The following is a 15,452-nucleotide window of genomic DNA, read 5'->3' on the forward strand; positions in this document are numbered from 1 at the left end:
GCTCCTGTGCAATGCCTCTCTGTGCCTATTTAAGAGCTTATCGTCCAGAACAACACTTTTTTATCTTTTAATTTATTTTTATTCATTTTTTAAAATAAAGTTGTAGTGGTTCCCCATTGGCTTACAATGCTCTATCAGTTTCAGGGTTTCAGCTTCCCACCTCTCTATAAGCCTCATGGCAGCCACCACCGAAGTTCTAGTATCTTTCCCCCAGTCCGATGGGTCTATACTCTTTCTCCTCCCCCTGCTCAGGTAAACACATTTTTCAGAGTCTGAGTTATTTTTCTTGTGATTTATTCATTCTTTTGCACTGGTTATTTGTATTCCACAAATGAGAGAAACCATCAGGTAACTGTTTTTCACTTTCTGACTTATTTCCACCAATGTTGTAACAAAGGCATGCTTTCATCTTTTTAATAGCTGAGTACTAGTCCACTGAGTGTGTGTGTGTGTGTGTGTGTGTGTGTGTGTGTGTATGTGTATCTCACATCTTTATCCATTTATCCCTTGATGAACATTTTCAGTTGTTTCCATGTCTTAGCTTGGCGAATAATTCTTGAGAAGCACTTTCTGATAAAACTTTCTGCTATAAGGGCCTCCCCTGGTGGCGCAGTGGTTGAGTGCTGGGCTGTGAAGCTGCCCACAGCCTCTGCAGCACCTGTTTGATCCCCGGCCACCGAGCGAGGGTCCCACATGGCATGCAGACCTCTCCTGCCGCCCGCTGCTCCCCTCAGCAGTGTACTTCGGTCTTTCTGCCTGTTTGCTCCCTGCTCTGGCTCTGGTGAATTCTCTCACCCTTCTGCACTTCTGACTGTACCCAGTGCTTGTATAAATAAATAAATAAATCTTTAAAAAAAAACCCAACAAACAACTTTCTGCTATGGTGAAAAGTTTTGTTGAAATGTGGCTTGTGTGTCTGAGGAGTTGAATTCTCATTTTATTGCATGTTACTAAGTTTAAATGTAACAAGCCACATATGCTTAGTGGCTCCTGTATTGGACAGCACAGATCTCCTGAGTTGCCAAATATATTTTCCAGTGGGGTGAAGAGACCCTTGGAGATAACATTTCATTTGTCCTGAGGCTTGGGGGCTATGTGGTAGGGTGAGGGAATCCACCCCTGATTTTGCCGAGGCATAAATCAAGGCCCAAAGAAGGAAGGTTGTTCCCTCAGTGGTGGGGTAACCCAGGGGGAGGAAAGGTGAGTTCTCCTTGTGGGAAAGGTGAGAGTTTTGGCTCCTAACGAGTGGTTTACTGTGCAGGGAAGATGCTGGATGAGCTTTTGCAGACCTGCGTGGACCCCAGTGACTGCCCCGTGTGTGAGGTGGCCGGCCGGCGCTTGGCCTCGGGAAAGAGGATCACCTTGAACCCCAGGGACCCTAAGAGCTGCCAGATTTGGTAAAGAGGTTTCTGGGTTGTCAAAGTGAAGTTTCTCACGAGCTTCTCTGGGGGCCTGCTCAGAGGTACAGGTTCTGGGAAAAATATCCTCGCCGTGTGAGTTGGAGAAGTAGTGGTTTGTTTCGTTTGCTTCCCTTTCTCTCAGAACAGATTAGGTCACTTGTCCAGGAAATACTTCATAGGAGGTTTCGGATTTTTAACCTCTTGCTGTTGAAGGCCTGTTACTGTCCCTGGAGGCCACACTGAATCCAAGGGCAGGAATTTATGAAATTCCTTTTTACTGGAATTGGGGGTGAAGGGGAGGAGAGTGAGGTGGAGCCCCTGACGCCTCTGTAACGCAGACACCTTGCTAGCCGGCACCCCAGGGCCACAGCCCAGGTCCTGGGATGAGGCTCTCAAATTGGGAGGGAGAACACCATGGCTGCATGTCAGGTGCCCTCCAGGACTATGTCTGGGAAGTGGCTGTGGAGAGGTGAGGCACCCCTGGGGTGTGTGCCAAGCCTCCTGAAGCCCTGCTCCTAAGTGGGGAATCTGGGTTCAGAGGTCGATATTTGGCCTGCTCTCTGCTCCAGACTTCGGGAACTTTTAACTTGCCAGGGAAGGGTCTGTGGCCACAGCTGCCAGAGTCAGATCCTGCCGCCAGCATCTGTACAAACAAGAGTGAACACTTCCCTGGGGTGAGTTTTCCAGCAAAAGCAGGAAACTAGAAAGTATGTCACTTACGTGCTGTTAACCAAGGTTTGGAGCAATAAATTGCATGGACATTGAGGAAATAGGAATCAGCTTCCCAGTAAGGCTCTGCCTGCCCACCTCCCGGTGCTGCAGAGGAGACTGTGAGGAGGAAGGAGGGTGAGTCCAGGCCGGCTTGGGTTCCGAGCTGCAGGGACTGGCTTGCTCAATCCCCTCCTCGCCTCCTTCCACGGGCACCTGGGGAGGGGCAGCTCCAGGGCACATGCTGGCTCTAACAGGTGTGGACAGGAGTTCCAAAGCCACAGGGGTCCCTGGGCTCAGGCTGCTGCTGCCCTCTTGGCTTTATGGGGGAGGCTGAAGGGAAGTTGCTCCATAGCAAGAGGGTACAAAAAGAAGGTCCTAGCTGGGCAGGTCTTCACCCCAGGGCAACCCAGCACCTGGCATGCCACTTTCAGGATGCTGGTGGGAGGGCAAAGTGCCCAGAAGGGACTGGAAATTTGAGCTGGAATGTAGGAATTTCTTGGGGTTCTGGGGACGGGCAGGTAACTGGTCTACGACAGATGTATCGTGTGTGCTTGTGGCCGGGTGTGTGGCCCAGCTGGTCCCCCACACTTAGAGGTGCCCGCCATGTGTCCATAGAAGCAGTGCACGAGTCAGTTGCTATCTTCTCTCGTAACACGTTGGGGACCTGCTCTTCAGTGCCCAAGTGCTTTGTTCTGCAGGACAAAGCTGGGGTTTGGAAAAAAATAAAAAATAATTATTGAGGTGACATTGGCTTACAACATTGCATATGACTTAGGGGTACAGGTTCACACCTTTGCAAATGCCTGTTCCTGCACCACGCTCACCACCAAAGCCCCAGTGAGGCACCACCATTGTCCAGGAGCCACTCCCCTATTTACTCTCCTCCGCCCTCCCCAGTAGCCTCAGTTCTATGGTCAGATTTCTTTCTTTCTTTTTTTTTTTCTCAATAATTTATTTTTTTATATGCATGCTTTCTTATCTCAGTTACAGTCCCCATGAAATTCCCACCAGGTACCTCACTACGGTCAGATTTCTAAGGATTGTTTTGCTTTAGTTTCTTTGGAGTCCATATATGAGTGAAAGCATCTGCTATTTGTCTCTCTCCTAACTAATTTCACTTAGCATAAATCTCTCTCAGTTCCAACCATGTTGTTGCAAATTACAAGCATTCATCCTTTTTTTTTTTTTAATAACTTAGTACCCGTAGTGTATATGTTCCACAACTTCCTGATCCACTTGTCTGCCCTTGGGCACTTAGATCGTTTCCAGACTTGGCTGCTGTAGATAGTGCTGCAGTGAACGTAGGAGTGCAATCCCTGCCACTTGATATTTCCTGTTCTTCAGGTAGATACCTAGGAGTGGGATTGCTGGATTAGAAAGAAAATACTTTTACTGATTTTATTACAAAAGCAATATTCGTTAGACAAAGGTAGGATTTTGAATCTGTTCATCTTTCCAAAATGTTTGTGCGCCTGTGTTTTCCGTTCTTCCTACATATGAAACATGGCCCAGAATTCAGAGAGCTTGATTTCTGTTATAATAAATATTATAAGACATTTACTTTCAGTAGTCCATTTACAAGGCCTGGTCGACATCAACAATTTAGAGCAATATTTGTCTTTGGAGATACTTGGAAGAAGGCTTGGATATACTGAAATATTTATGTTGTTGGAGATGTCAGTTAAAAAGGAATCAGCCTTGAATGCTGTGTGCATGGCTTAGGAGCAAGAGTTTTTTTTTTTTCATGTCCTGGGGTGAGTTAAAGCTTTGGTTCTAGAACCAATGGAAGCCTTTGCTCTGTGTGTGTGTGCGTGCGTGTGTGTGTGTGCATGGTTTGAAGACATGTTTAAAAATGATGTCTTATCTGGGTGGCGAGTGATCTTTGGGGCCCTGGCAGTTTTGTGGGTATACGTGCAATAGTTCTGAGTAAGACTGAGAAGCGCCCAAAGATGGTCCTTCACCAGTGCCTTCCCCCCTCTACTACAGTTACTGTGATGGTGCCAACCTTACCTGTGAAGCCTGTGGGGAGCCCGGTGGACTGGTGGTACCCCCCACTGAAGTGCCCATCAGCCTTACCACCCCCTACGTGGAGGACACCCCTGAGCCACCCCTGCACGACTTCTACTGCAGCAAGCTGCTGGACTTGGTCTTCTTGCTGGACGGCTCCTCCAAGCTGTCAGAGGCCGAGTTTGAGGAGCTGAAGGTCTTTGTGGTGGACATGATGGAGCGTCTGCACATCTCCCAGAAGCGGATCCGCGTGGCAGTGGTGGAATACCATGACGGCTCCCACGCCTACATCGACCTCAGGGACCGCAAGCGGCCCTCAGAGCTGCGGCGCATCACCAGACAGGTGAAGTACGCGGGCAGCGAGGTGGCCTCCACCAGCGAGGTCTTGAAGTACACGCTGTTCCAAATCTTCAACAAGGTCGACCGCCCCGAAGCCTCCCGCATCGCCCTGCTCCTGACGGCCAGCCAGGAGCCCCCGGGGATGGCCCGGAACTTGGTCCGCTATGTCCAGGGCCTGAAGAAGAAGAAGGTCATCGTGATCCCTGTGGGTATCGGGCCCCACGCCAACCTCAGGCAGATCCGGCTCATCGAGAAGCAGGCCCCCGAGAACAAGGCCTTTGTGTTCAGCAGTGTGGGCGAGCTGCAGCAGCGGAGGGACGAGATTATCAGCCACCTCTGTGACTTGGCCCCCGAAGCGCCCGCTCCTACCCAGCCCTCACCAATAGCACGAGTCACCGTGGGACCGGAGCTCTTGGGGGCTTCTTCCCCAGGATCCAAGAGGAACTCCACGGTCCTGGATGTGGTGTTTGTCCTGGAAGGCTCAGACAAAATTGGCGAGGTCAACTTCAACAAGAGCAGGGAGTTCATGGAGGAGGTGATTCAGCGGATGGACGTGGGCCAGGACAGCATCCATGTTGCCGTGCTGCAGTATTCCTACACGGTGACGGCCGAGTACACCTTCCATGAGGCCCAGTCCAAGGGGGATGTCCTGCAGCAGGTGCGGGAGATCCGCTACCGGGGCGGCAACAGGACCAACACCGGACAGGCCCTGCAGTATCTGTCTGAGCACAGCTTCTTGGCCAGCCAGGGGGACCGGGAGGAGGCGCCTAACCTGGTCTACATGGTCACGGGAAACCCTGCCTCTGATGAGATCAGGCGGATGCCTAGCGACATCCAGGTGGTGCCCATCGGAGTGGGTCCTCACGCCGACATGCAGGAGCTGGAGAGGATCGGCTGGCCCAATGCCCCCATTTTCATCCAGGACTTTGAGATGCTCCCCAGGGAGGCTCCAGATCTGGTGCTGCAGATGTGTTGCTCCGGGGAGGGACTGCAGATTCCCACCCTCTCCCCTGCCCCAGGTAAGCAGGTGCCTCACTCAGGTGCAAGGACTGGTGAGGGCTGGTGAGGGCTGAGGTGCAATACTTGGGTCCTGACCCTGTGCTCTCCTGCTCTGTGTCTTGGTCCAACCCTGCCTTCAGAGTGTCTGAGTTTCCTCACCTCCTGGCCAGGAAGATGCTGCTGGGCAAGAAGATGCTTTTCTTGTAGTGTGTGCTTGAAAATGCAAAGGAATGCAAGTCCATTATTAAAATTTAAACGCCACCATGGGTACAGAGTAAAGCACAAGTCTTGCTTTATCACACATCGGCTCTACCGTGAGGTGACCTCTTTTAAATCTGGTGGCTGTCACCTCCTTTGATCACTCTGGGTGGATGAAATTATTCAGAGTGGCTGGCATTCTTTGGGGTAAGGCCAGGATGTCAGGTGAGAGGTTGCAGTTTAGGGCCTCAGATTCTGGAGCCAGGCTGCCTGAATCTCACCTCTGATACCTACTAGCTGGGAATTTTGGGGAAAATTTTTTGGTAATGATTTTTGGGTAATTCAGGCCAATACCTCTGTATTTATTTATCAGTCTCCTTATCTGGGGCAATAATAATAACACCTATTTGTAGAATGCTTAAAATAGCACCCAGCAAGTACTCAAAAAGTCCTTGCCACCACTGCTATAATTGTATTGCCTTTTAAATGGATGTTAATGTTTAAGCAATTCCTAGTTCTTGACTGTCTTTATTTAGTGTGTTTGGGGCCATCCCAGAATAATAACCCCTAGTCTGCTTTTAATGTCTCTTGAGCTTCACTCTTATCAGTGCCTCTGTTTCTGGGTTTGTTTTAATCAAAGCCACAGATTTATTTCAATTCCATTGATAATTCTGCTGAGAACTAATAACATCATCTTATCAAGTCTAAGTATGAGATTTGTTTACCAGAGTTTGTTCCTTCACTGTGATCGTGACTGTACCCCAACATTAACTCGGGCACAGGCATTTAGAATCAGAATGCCTTATAGCATTTTACCTACCTCACAACACCTGACCCACAATAGTTAATTTTCAAGGATTATGCTGTGCTCGGTCCTGGGCTGAGCACAGGCTATCCCAAAGTAGAATATTCTTATGAAACCTTCCATAATGTAAGCGAAGGAGCAATGACTGTTCATTTACAGGGATAAAATGAATATACCCACCCCCCAAAATAACCTACCAGGTCCTACCAGAACACACATAAAATCAAAAACAGCACTAATACATAGTAAACGCAGGCGTGGTGTGAAAATTACAGAGCCTGTGTAAAGTGGTTCCTGGGGATGGAGTTTGTGGGGGGGCCCCTCTCTCTGCTCCATCTGCTTTTGCAACAGCTGCTGCAGCACCAGTGCTGACCTGGTTTTGATTTTCACCTTTTGAAAAAGCAAAAGCCCTTTTCACATTCCTTTTAGTTAGCGAACACTTAGGTTAATATCAGTTTTTCATAAAAGCAAGGTGGTGTGACATGAACTTTTCAAAAGTGGGGGCTGCATGTCTTCCCACCATCTCACTGTTTTGCTGTTCCAATATTTTACTTGATTCTGGGAGAAGAGCAGCTTCCTGTTACTGAGGGCAGGGATGTCTCTTACTTTGCTCTGTGGGCATTTGAACTGCCTTTGGAGAGAGCTGCAGTCTCCCGCTGCCTCCAAACCTGGGGTATTCATGGGCCCAGGACTCCCCTCCGGCTCCCCTCCTGGTCCCACATGGGCATTGAATGGGACCATGGAGCTACCTGGGTGGTGCCGTGCAGCTGGGGGTCTGCTCCCGTGGGCTTGGGGGCTGCCCCCTGCCATGTGTGTGCTCACCTTCCGGTCTCTTGCAGACTGCAGCCAGCCCCTGGATGTGATCCTCCTTCTGGACGGCTCCTCTGGCTTTCCAGCTTCTTACTTTGACGAAATGAAGAATTTCGCCAAGGCTTTCATTGCAAAAGCCAACCTAGGTGAGTGATGCCCCTGAAGGAGCAGGTGGGAAAGAGGCTCTCTGGGGGCTTCCCTCATGCGAAGTGTGGTTCCCCTGCTTCCTTTCCCGCAGGGCCCCAGCTCATCCAGGTGTCGGTGCTACAGTATGGAAGTGTCACGACCGTCGACGTACCGTGGAGCATGGGCCAGGATAGAGCCCACCTGCTGAGCCTCGTGGACCTCATGCAGCAAGAGGGAGGCCCCAGCCAAGTTGGTAACGTGTGCCGTGAGCTGGGAGGCAGGGACTGCGTCTGGTCCTAATTCTTGCCCGACGAGACTGAGTGACCTTGGCCTTAGTTTCGTCTTGCTCTTTGGCCGAGTAAAATAGAGCCCTTAGGCATCCTTCTGGGTCTCTTCCAGAGGTCCCAGATGTGTGTTCCTCCTAGACTCTGGATCATTCAGTTTTGATGACCTGAGGATCCGCAGGAAGAAAGATGCTCTTTTTCCAGGGAGTGGCTTCAGAAACACCATTTCTTGCCACTGAGACTGTCTTGTGGTCTGTCCTCAGGGGATGCTTTGGGCTTTGCCTTGCGATACCTGACTTCGGAAGTCCATGGTGCCAGGCCCGGGGCCTCTAAGGCAGTGGTCATCCTGGTCACGGACATCTCCATGGATTCCGTGGATGCAGCAGCAAAGGCCGCCACAGCCAACCGTAAGTGTGCACTGCCTGCCCCTCCTGAACGACCAGCGGACTGACAGTGGACGGAGGTGGGTGGGGGTTGTTTGTCTCTTCGGTCAGGTGGAGTGTGCCATCCTACTTCCGCCCTGGGAGAGCACTTGCTGCTCTCAGCTCTCTGCCCCCCTGCTCCTTCCATCCTCACTTCAGGTCTCTGCTCATTGCTATCTCTGCTTACTTCTCCTCCTACCTTGTGTGAAAAAATAACCCATTACCTGAATACACCCACCCTCTTGCTCCATTTTGATTTTTTATCAGCACTAACCCACATTTGAAATACTAGTTATTTCCTTGTTTATGTGTTTGTTGTCTCTCCATCCCCAGTGCCCACTCCGTAAGAACTTGATCTGCTTGGCTCACTGTTGGTTTACTGTCAACTATCCATTCTTAGAATAGTTCCTGACATGGAGCAGGATCTCAATGACATTTGTTGACTGACTGAATGACCTCCTCACAGGGTGGGTGCAAGTGACAGTTAGAAAAACACCACCCTCCGTACATACACAGGGTGTAACTTGAGGCCAGCCCATTTCAGCCCACCTGACCAAAGCAGGCTGACACAGATGCTCTTTTGTTCTGCTTCAAGGAGTGGCAGTGTACCCCATTGGAATTGGGGATCGGTATGACACGGCCCAGCTGAGGATCTTGGCAGGCCCTGAAGCCAGCTCCAACGTGGTGAAGCTCCAGCGGATAGAAGACCTCACCACCATGGTCACCGTGGGTAGTTCCTTCCTCCACAAATTGTGCTCTGGTGAGTTCTGTAAGATCTTTCTTACCTGCTCAAAAATCAAAACCCGAAACAACAAAACCTACTCCAGACACTCAAGACTACTCATTCAGAAGATTTGACTTTGATTGAAGACTGTTGGCTAGACCAGGACCTTTAAGTTTCTGCTCATGGGAGATTTGTACTTCAGACCTCCCAGGGGCTACCAGAAAGTTCTCTGTGTATAGTCTGCCTTCCATTCTAACTGTCCATCCAAACTTTAGCAGAGAAAGAACATGTTAGAAACTGTACATGATTTCTTTTTAACCTGGATTTATATGTTTTCCTAATGTAATTAGTTGTGAGTCAAAACCTATTGCAGAGTCATTGTTCTTTCCTGCTAGATGGTAGCTGTCCGGGTCAGAATCATCAAGATCCTTAACGAATTTTCAGGATCTTGCCTTATGTCTCCTCTACTCCCCCCGCCAGGCACTGACGTACAGTGAAGAAGAAAGTACAGTAACATAGTCACTGCCATATTATCACAGCTGTCATCATCATCATCATTATTATCAATAACCACAAAATATGCCTGAAGGACAAAAGAGGACCACCTCCTAGTCTGTTGGGCCCACATCCTCCGTGCTAAACCCACTCCACTTAGATTCTTTGCAGAGTTAAGTCGACTTCTAGGACTAACCAGGTGGTCCAAGCAGACTGTGGATGACTGAGGATCCCAGGTGATGGGTGGGAGCTGAATTCTTATCTGTGTCTGTTTCAGGGTTCATCAGAGTTTGCATGGATGAAGATGGGAATGAGAAGAGAGTAAGTTCGATTCTGTCAACTTTGAAAGAAAGTTCAGAGATGTATTTGCAACCTTTGTTCTCTGGGTTTACTTTTCCTCCTTTGCTTCTGGTCTAGACTCCCTCTTACCATTATATCCTGTTTTGGGGGGGAAGCCCGCCTGCAAACCTTTTGTTCTGTAACCTGTCTCTCAGACATCCTGTCTCCTTGCCGTTTAAGCTGATGTCCAAGTCCTGGTCTGTATGTCCTCAGAGGTGGTCAGTTGCTGGGTAGATGGACTTAGAATTGGAGGGACTTTTCCTGTTCCCTGCTTGAATCTGGTTCTTTCTTCTGTAGCCTGGGGATGTTTGGACCCTGCCAGATCAGTGCCACACAGTGACTTGCCTCCCAGATGGCCAGACCTTGCTGAAGAGTCATCGGGTCAACTGTGATGTGGGGCCAAGGCCTTCATGCCCCAACAGCCAATCCCCTATCAGGGTGGAAGAGACCTGTGGCTGCCGCTGGACCTGCCCCTGTGAGTCCCACATCCTGGGCAGAGTTAATGTCCATGCTCTACATATGACAGGACTTCTTTCTCTCTCTGAGTTCCTTTCCAAGGCTGGTTAATATTCCCTTGTGTGCTTTTACCACATTTTCTTTATCCATCCATCCATCGATGGACACTTCATTGATGATTAGTGATGTAGAACATATTTTTATATACCTACTGGCCATTTGCATCCTTTCTTTGGAAAAATGTCTACTCAAGACCTTTGACCATTTTGAAAATGGGTTTTTTTGAAAAATTTTTTTGCTATTGAATTTGAAGAGTCCTCATATATTTTGGATATTGACCCCTTATCAAATAGATGGTTTACAAATACTCTTTTCTCACTGACCATAGAACTGAGGCATCCAGAGAGAACAGGTCCACTCAGTAGACTATGGTGGAGGACTGTGGGAATCTTGGTGGGAGTAGGGGTGCTATCGAGACCTGAAAAGGGAGATCTTATACTTCCAAATACTAGCAACAATGTAAACCAACGGTCTACAATAAAAAAATTTAAAAAAAAAGATACTCTTTTCCCATTCTGTAGGTTTTCACTCTGTTTTATTTGCTGCACAGAAACTTTTTAGTGTGATGCAGTCCATTTTGCTTTTGTTGCTTGGCTTTAGTGTCATATCCAAGATCATTGCCAAGACTAATGTTTTGAAACTTTTCTACCACAAAACTCTTAAAGGAGTTTTATAGTTCCAGGTCTTACATTTAAGTCTTTAATCCATTTTGAGTTGGTTTATACATATGATGTAAGGTCCAATTTCATCTTTTTTTTTGCACATGGATGTCTGGTTTTCCCAACAGTTTTTGTTGAAAAGATTTTGCTTTTCCTGTTGTGGACTCTTGACACCCTTGTTGAAGAACATTTGGCCACTGATGTGTGGGTTTATTTCTAAGCCCTCTGCTCTGTTTTGCTAGGCTATTGATCTGTCTTTATGCCTTCGGTCATGTTCTTTCTCAAGATTGTTTTTGACACTATCATAAATGGGACTGTTTATTTCTTTTTAGAGTGTTCCTTGTTCATGTATAGAAATACAACTGACTTTTGTACATTGATTTTTTTTTTGTATCCCATTCGTTGTTTGAGAGCTTATTAATTCCCATTATTTGTGAATTTTTCTGTTTTCTCTTTCATTCCATCGTGGTCAGACAAGATCCTTGGTACGTTTTCAGTATTTGCAAATTTGTTTAGGGCTTGTCTGATGACCTAATGTGTTCTAGCCCAGAGAATGTTCCATGTGTACTTGAGAAGAATGTTCAGGCCCGTTTGGCTTTTAGTGTTGTTTATGTCTTCCGTGTCCTTCATCATCCTTTTGCAAGTTCTAGCCATTCATAGCTCTGGGCTCCTGAAATCTCCAGCGATTATTATGTTGTTATGTATTATGCTGTCTGTGTTTCCCTTAAGTTCTGTCAGTGTTTGCTTTATCCATGTGGATTCTTTGATATTAGGTACATATATATTTATAATTGCTATATCTTCCTGGTGAATTGACCCTAGTAAGTCCACCACCTCGTCTTTGTTAGGGACAGTTTCTGAAATTTATTACATCAGACAGATTCTACTAAGGCGATTGTCATGTTGATGGGGAAAAAGATCCCTGGGGCCTCTACTCTTCCACCTATAGTGTTTTTTTTTTTTTAAATATTGTATTTATCTGGTTTAGATAGACTGATGTTACAGCTTTTTTTTTTTTTTTTTTTTTTTTTTGTAAAATGTTTAAAGAAGGTTCTTCTCCTTTTCAATTATCTTGGACAATTTATAGAGCATATGATTATCAGACCTTTGAAGGTTTAGTGAAAGTTCCTGTGAAACCATTTGAGTTTGGCATTTGAGTTGTTTGTTTGTTGTAGAAATAGTTCCTTGCTAACTTTTTCAGTCCTTCCATGGAAATTGGTATCTTAAGCTTTTTATTGCAATGAAGTCAAATTTGGTGATCTTTATGTCCCTACAAATTTATACATTTCACCTTGATTTCAGGTGATATTCATAAATGGTATATTTCACTGAGGTGATGGTACACGGGTGCATTGGGGAAGGAAACTCTGTGGGGACTACACCTGGGGGGGTGAGGAGAAGCAAATATTGTTTAAAAATGAACAATGATGTAAGAAATAAAAAAAAAAAAAAAAAGATATTTCCATCCCCAATAATTTTAAAAAAATGGTATATTTCACTTTCAGTGACCTGTTTTCTCCCATACATCAGTTTTAACTGGTCCAGCCTAATTTTTTTATGTCCTGACCATTGGACTGTGTTAATGAATGTGGTTCATTTAAACTGAGCACAAAACTGAGTATAGTGGAGTGGTGTGTTGGGAGGTGAATTGGAGATCAGGGGGCTTCAACATCTATATACTCACATCCAAGAATCCTTCTTAATACCTTGAAAAACAGTATTGGATTTCCTTTGTGACACTGGCTTGTTAATGAGATTTGTGGGCCTGTTTATTAGACATGCACGTGTGTGTCACACACTGTTAGACAGGCATTTTATTTACATTGCAACTGATTCTCATGATAACCCAAAAAGGTAGCTATTATAAAGCCATTATGCAGAAGACATAGGAGGGAATCATGGAAGCTTAATAATTTATCCAGGATCACAGAGTAAGCATGTGGTAGAGCAGAAACCAGTCCTGAGTTTCCAGCTCTGACTCCCATTTCGCTGTGCCAATTGATCTTAGGGTGGCCAGAACCATTCCCATTAATGTGCCAATTGAGTTAAAACCATCTCTTTTGCCTGTGACTTAGTATATAGTCATGGAGTGGGGACAGAATGCCAGAAGCGTTCAGTACTGTCACTTGGAAATGGCCGAGTGCTCAGGGCCCTAGGGACTTTGAGTGGGATTGCTCCTGGGTAAGCGCTCAGCTCTGACTACCAGCGGATCCAGACCCAGCATCACCAGAGCCTGTGCTCCCCCGACATGTGGGGCACTCATGCAGGTGGACACTGCCAGGGCCCGCCTGAGAGTGAAGGACATTAGTGGGGCCTCACTGACCCACTGAGCTTGCCTCTCAGCTCTTGGGGCTTTGCTCACTCACTGCCGTGGATGGGCTATGCTTTGTTTGGAAAGCCCATCTCCAACTTCATTTAGGTTCAAGATTAGCTTTCAGGTCATACGGCAGTGAGAGAGTGGGGGGATTTTTACTGAGTTTGCTTATGTAGGTGTGAGGTGGCTAGTATTCCTAAATGGTGTTTTAAAAGGAACCTTGAGAATTTGCTGATTATGTGCATGCACGAGTGGCAAACAAGGACGTGTGGAGACCCAACCATTTCTTTTGGCTTTGGAAATATTTCTCTTAGGGTGGTCAACACAGCCACTTGTACCATTAGTCACTTGGCAGCCAAAAGGACACGTGTGTCTCTAGGTGAACTTTCTTTACAATGAGATCATGTGCTCATGACTTGCTTGTTAGCTCCTCATGATTTCAACAAGTCCTAACAGCTCTGGAACTTAACTTTATTTCCTAGGCCAAGGCATCCCTGTCAAATAGATCATTTACTTTGCACTTCTAAAGGTTTTCAAAGTTGGTTCTATAATTTTCCACATTTTTATGTAATACTTGTTCTTCTAAACCTTTCTTAGGAAAATAAGCCATTTCTCAGAGTGTTTTGTAATCTGTAGGAAGGAGGCCCTTAGCTCATGTGCAGCTCCCCAGTCTGTGAGCACCTGGGTGGCCCCTGCCTCTACACATGTGGGCATTTGGGTGCTGTTACACTCACCCTTTGCTCCCTGAACCCCCCACATCCAGGTGTGTGCACGGGCAGCTCCACACGGCACATTGTGACCTTTGATGGACAGCATTTCAAGCTGACCGGCAGCTGCTCTTACGTCCTATTTCAAGACAAGGAGCAGGACCTGGAGGTGATTCTCCATAATGGTGCCTGCAGCCCCGGGGTGAGGCAGGCCTGCATGAAATCCATCGAGCTGAAACATGATGGCCTTTCGCTGGAGCTCCACAGCAACATGGAGGTGAGCTGGCTCTCTGTGGCTCCCAGAACCACGGAACCTTGGGGATAGGCAGGAACCTGGAGGCAGTGTTTTTAGCTGGTGCTCCTGGAAAGGACTCAGTGCCACCTTCTAGGAGAGGCACTGCCTCTCCCTTGTTCTGGTAAGATTTGATGTTGTCTGGGCCCAGGTTTGGAAGAAAGGATCAATTTTATAGCATTAAATTGTGACTTTGGTGCTAACTTCTGGCACTATAGAACATTTGGTGGCCACAAGACTGTTTGCCTAGCAGGAAATGTGAACCCACTGCCTAGGGCTTGTGAGTTTTCCAAAGGAGACTAGTAGGGCCTATATTTGGGTCTTGGAAAACATTTAAGGTCAAAACAAATTGTGTGACTCCAAAGTTAAAAGGGAAAATTGCTGCAAAACTGATACACATCAATGTTGGATTCATTTACAAAAGGTTCCATTATGCCAATTTCTTTCCTTGTCCATTTAGAAAGCATACCTAGCTCATTATGTGAAAATAATTGGTAGGTTAGATTTTCTCATTTTGCAAGAATTCTTGAATATGTTCAATCATTGTGAAAATTGAAGGCCAGTCATATGTAAGTAACTCATAGCTAAATTTTAAAATGGGATGGATAGAATATCCTTCCATAATTTTTACAGCTACAATTGTATTCATACTCATGGGCTATGAGTACAATTTGATATGATATCGGTGTTTGGGGGGGGGCCCTCTGCAGATCGTCTGGTGACCAAAAACAAACAAAAATGACTTAACAACCTCCTATTAGACACTCCTGGAGACTTGTCCCAGTGAGCTGGCTCCAGGCATCCTTCCTGCTGGTGCTCACGATGCAGTTTCGCTTCCATCTGGGGGTTCTCAGCATCTAGCTGCGTAGCCGTCTGTCTTTACAGCCTCCTAACGGGCTGTCCTCCTGTCAAGCTTGTTATCTTAGAAGAGTTGCTGACAGATGTCAGGCTCTGTGGGGATCCCTGGAGTTGAAGAGGTGCCCGTGTAGGGACTGTGTCACTTGAGTAAGAAGCTAAGCGTGGAATTCTAGGGTTCCTTGTTGCTGTGACCACCGATGAACTGGTTTTGGCAGGTGGCGGTGAATGGAAGGCTGGTCCCTGTTCCTTACGTGGGCGGGAACATGGAAGCCAGCATCTACGGCGCCATCATGCACGAGGTGAGGTTCAACCATCTCGGCCACATCTTCACGTTCACTCCCCAAAACAATGAGTTCCAGCTGCAGCTCAGCCCCAAGACCCTTGCTTCACAGACTTTCGGTCTCTGTGGTGAGAATGTTTTCTCTACTCTCCCCTTGGCAGTTATAA

The 15,452-nt window shown here is 47.0% G+C and overlaps 1 protein-coding gene across 4 annotated transcripts in view; it reads left to right on the forward strand.

Annotated features, from left to right (window-relative positions):
• The window catches only part of VWF (von Willebrand factor), a 116,505-nt gene that overhangs the window by 71,882 nt on the left and 29,171 nt on the right, over positions 1-15,452 (forward strand). For all 4 annotated transcript variants that reach the window (XM_037514506.2, XM_054696496.1, XM_054696497.1 and 1 more), the window contains 10 exons: positions 1,262-1,397; positions 4,098-5,476; positions 7,299-7,415; positions 7,508-7,648; positions 7,943-8,086; positions 8,697-8,861; positions 9,598-9,641; positions 9,957-10,134; positions 13,912-14,132; positions 15,221-15,413. In XM_037514506.2, the coding sequence (XP_037370403.1) occupies positions 1,262-1,397; positions 4,098-5,476; positions 7,299-7,415; positions 7,508-7,648; positions 7,943-8,086; positions 8,697-8,861; positions 9,598-9,641; positions 9,957-10,134; positions 13,912-14,132; positions 15,221-15,413 (2,718 nt within the window). The remainder of the gene's footprint in view (positions 1-1,261; positions 1,398-4,097; positions 5,477-7,298; positions 7,416-7,507; positions 7,649-7,942; positions 8,087-8,696; positions 8,862-9,597; positions 9,642-9,956; positions 10,135-13,911; positions 14,133-15,220; positions 15,414-15,452) is intronic.

Source organism: Talpa occidentalis, unplaced genomic scaffold (genome assembly GCF_014898055.3).
Source record: "Talpa occidentalis isolate TD23 unplaced genomic scaffold, MPIMG_talOcc4v2.1 talOcc4.16, whole genome shotgun sequence".
In the NCBI taxonomy this organism is placed as follows: domain Eukaryota; kingdom Metazoa; phylum Chordata; class Mammalia; order Eulipotyphla; family Talpidae; genus Talpa; species Talpa occidentalis.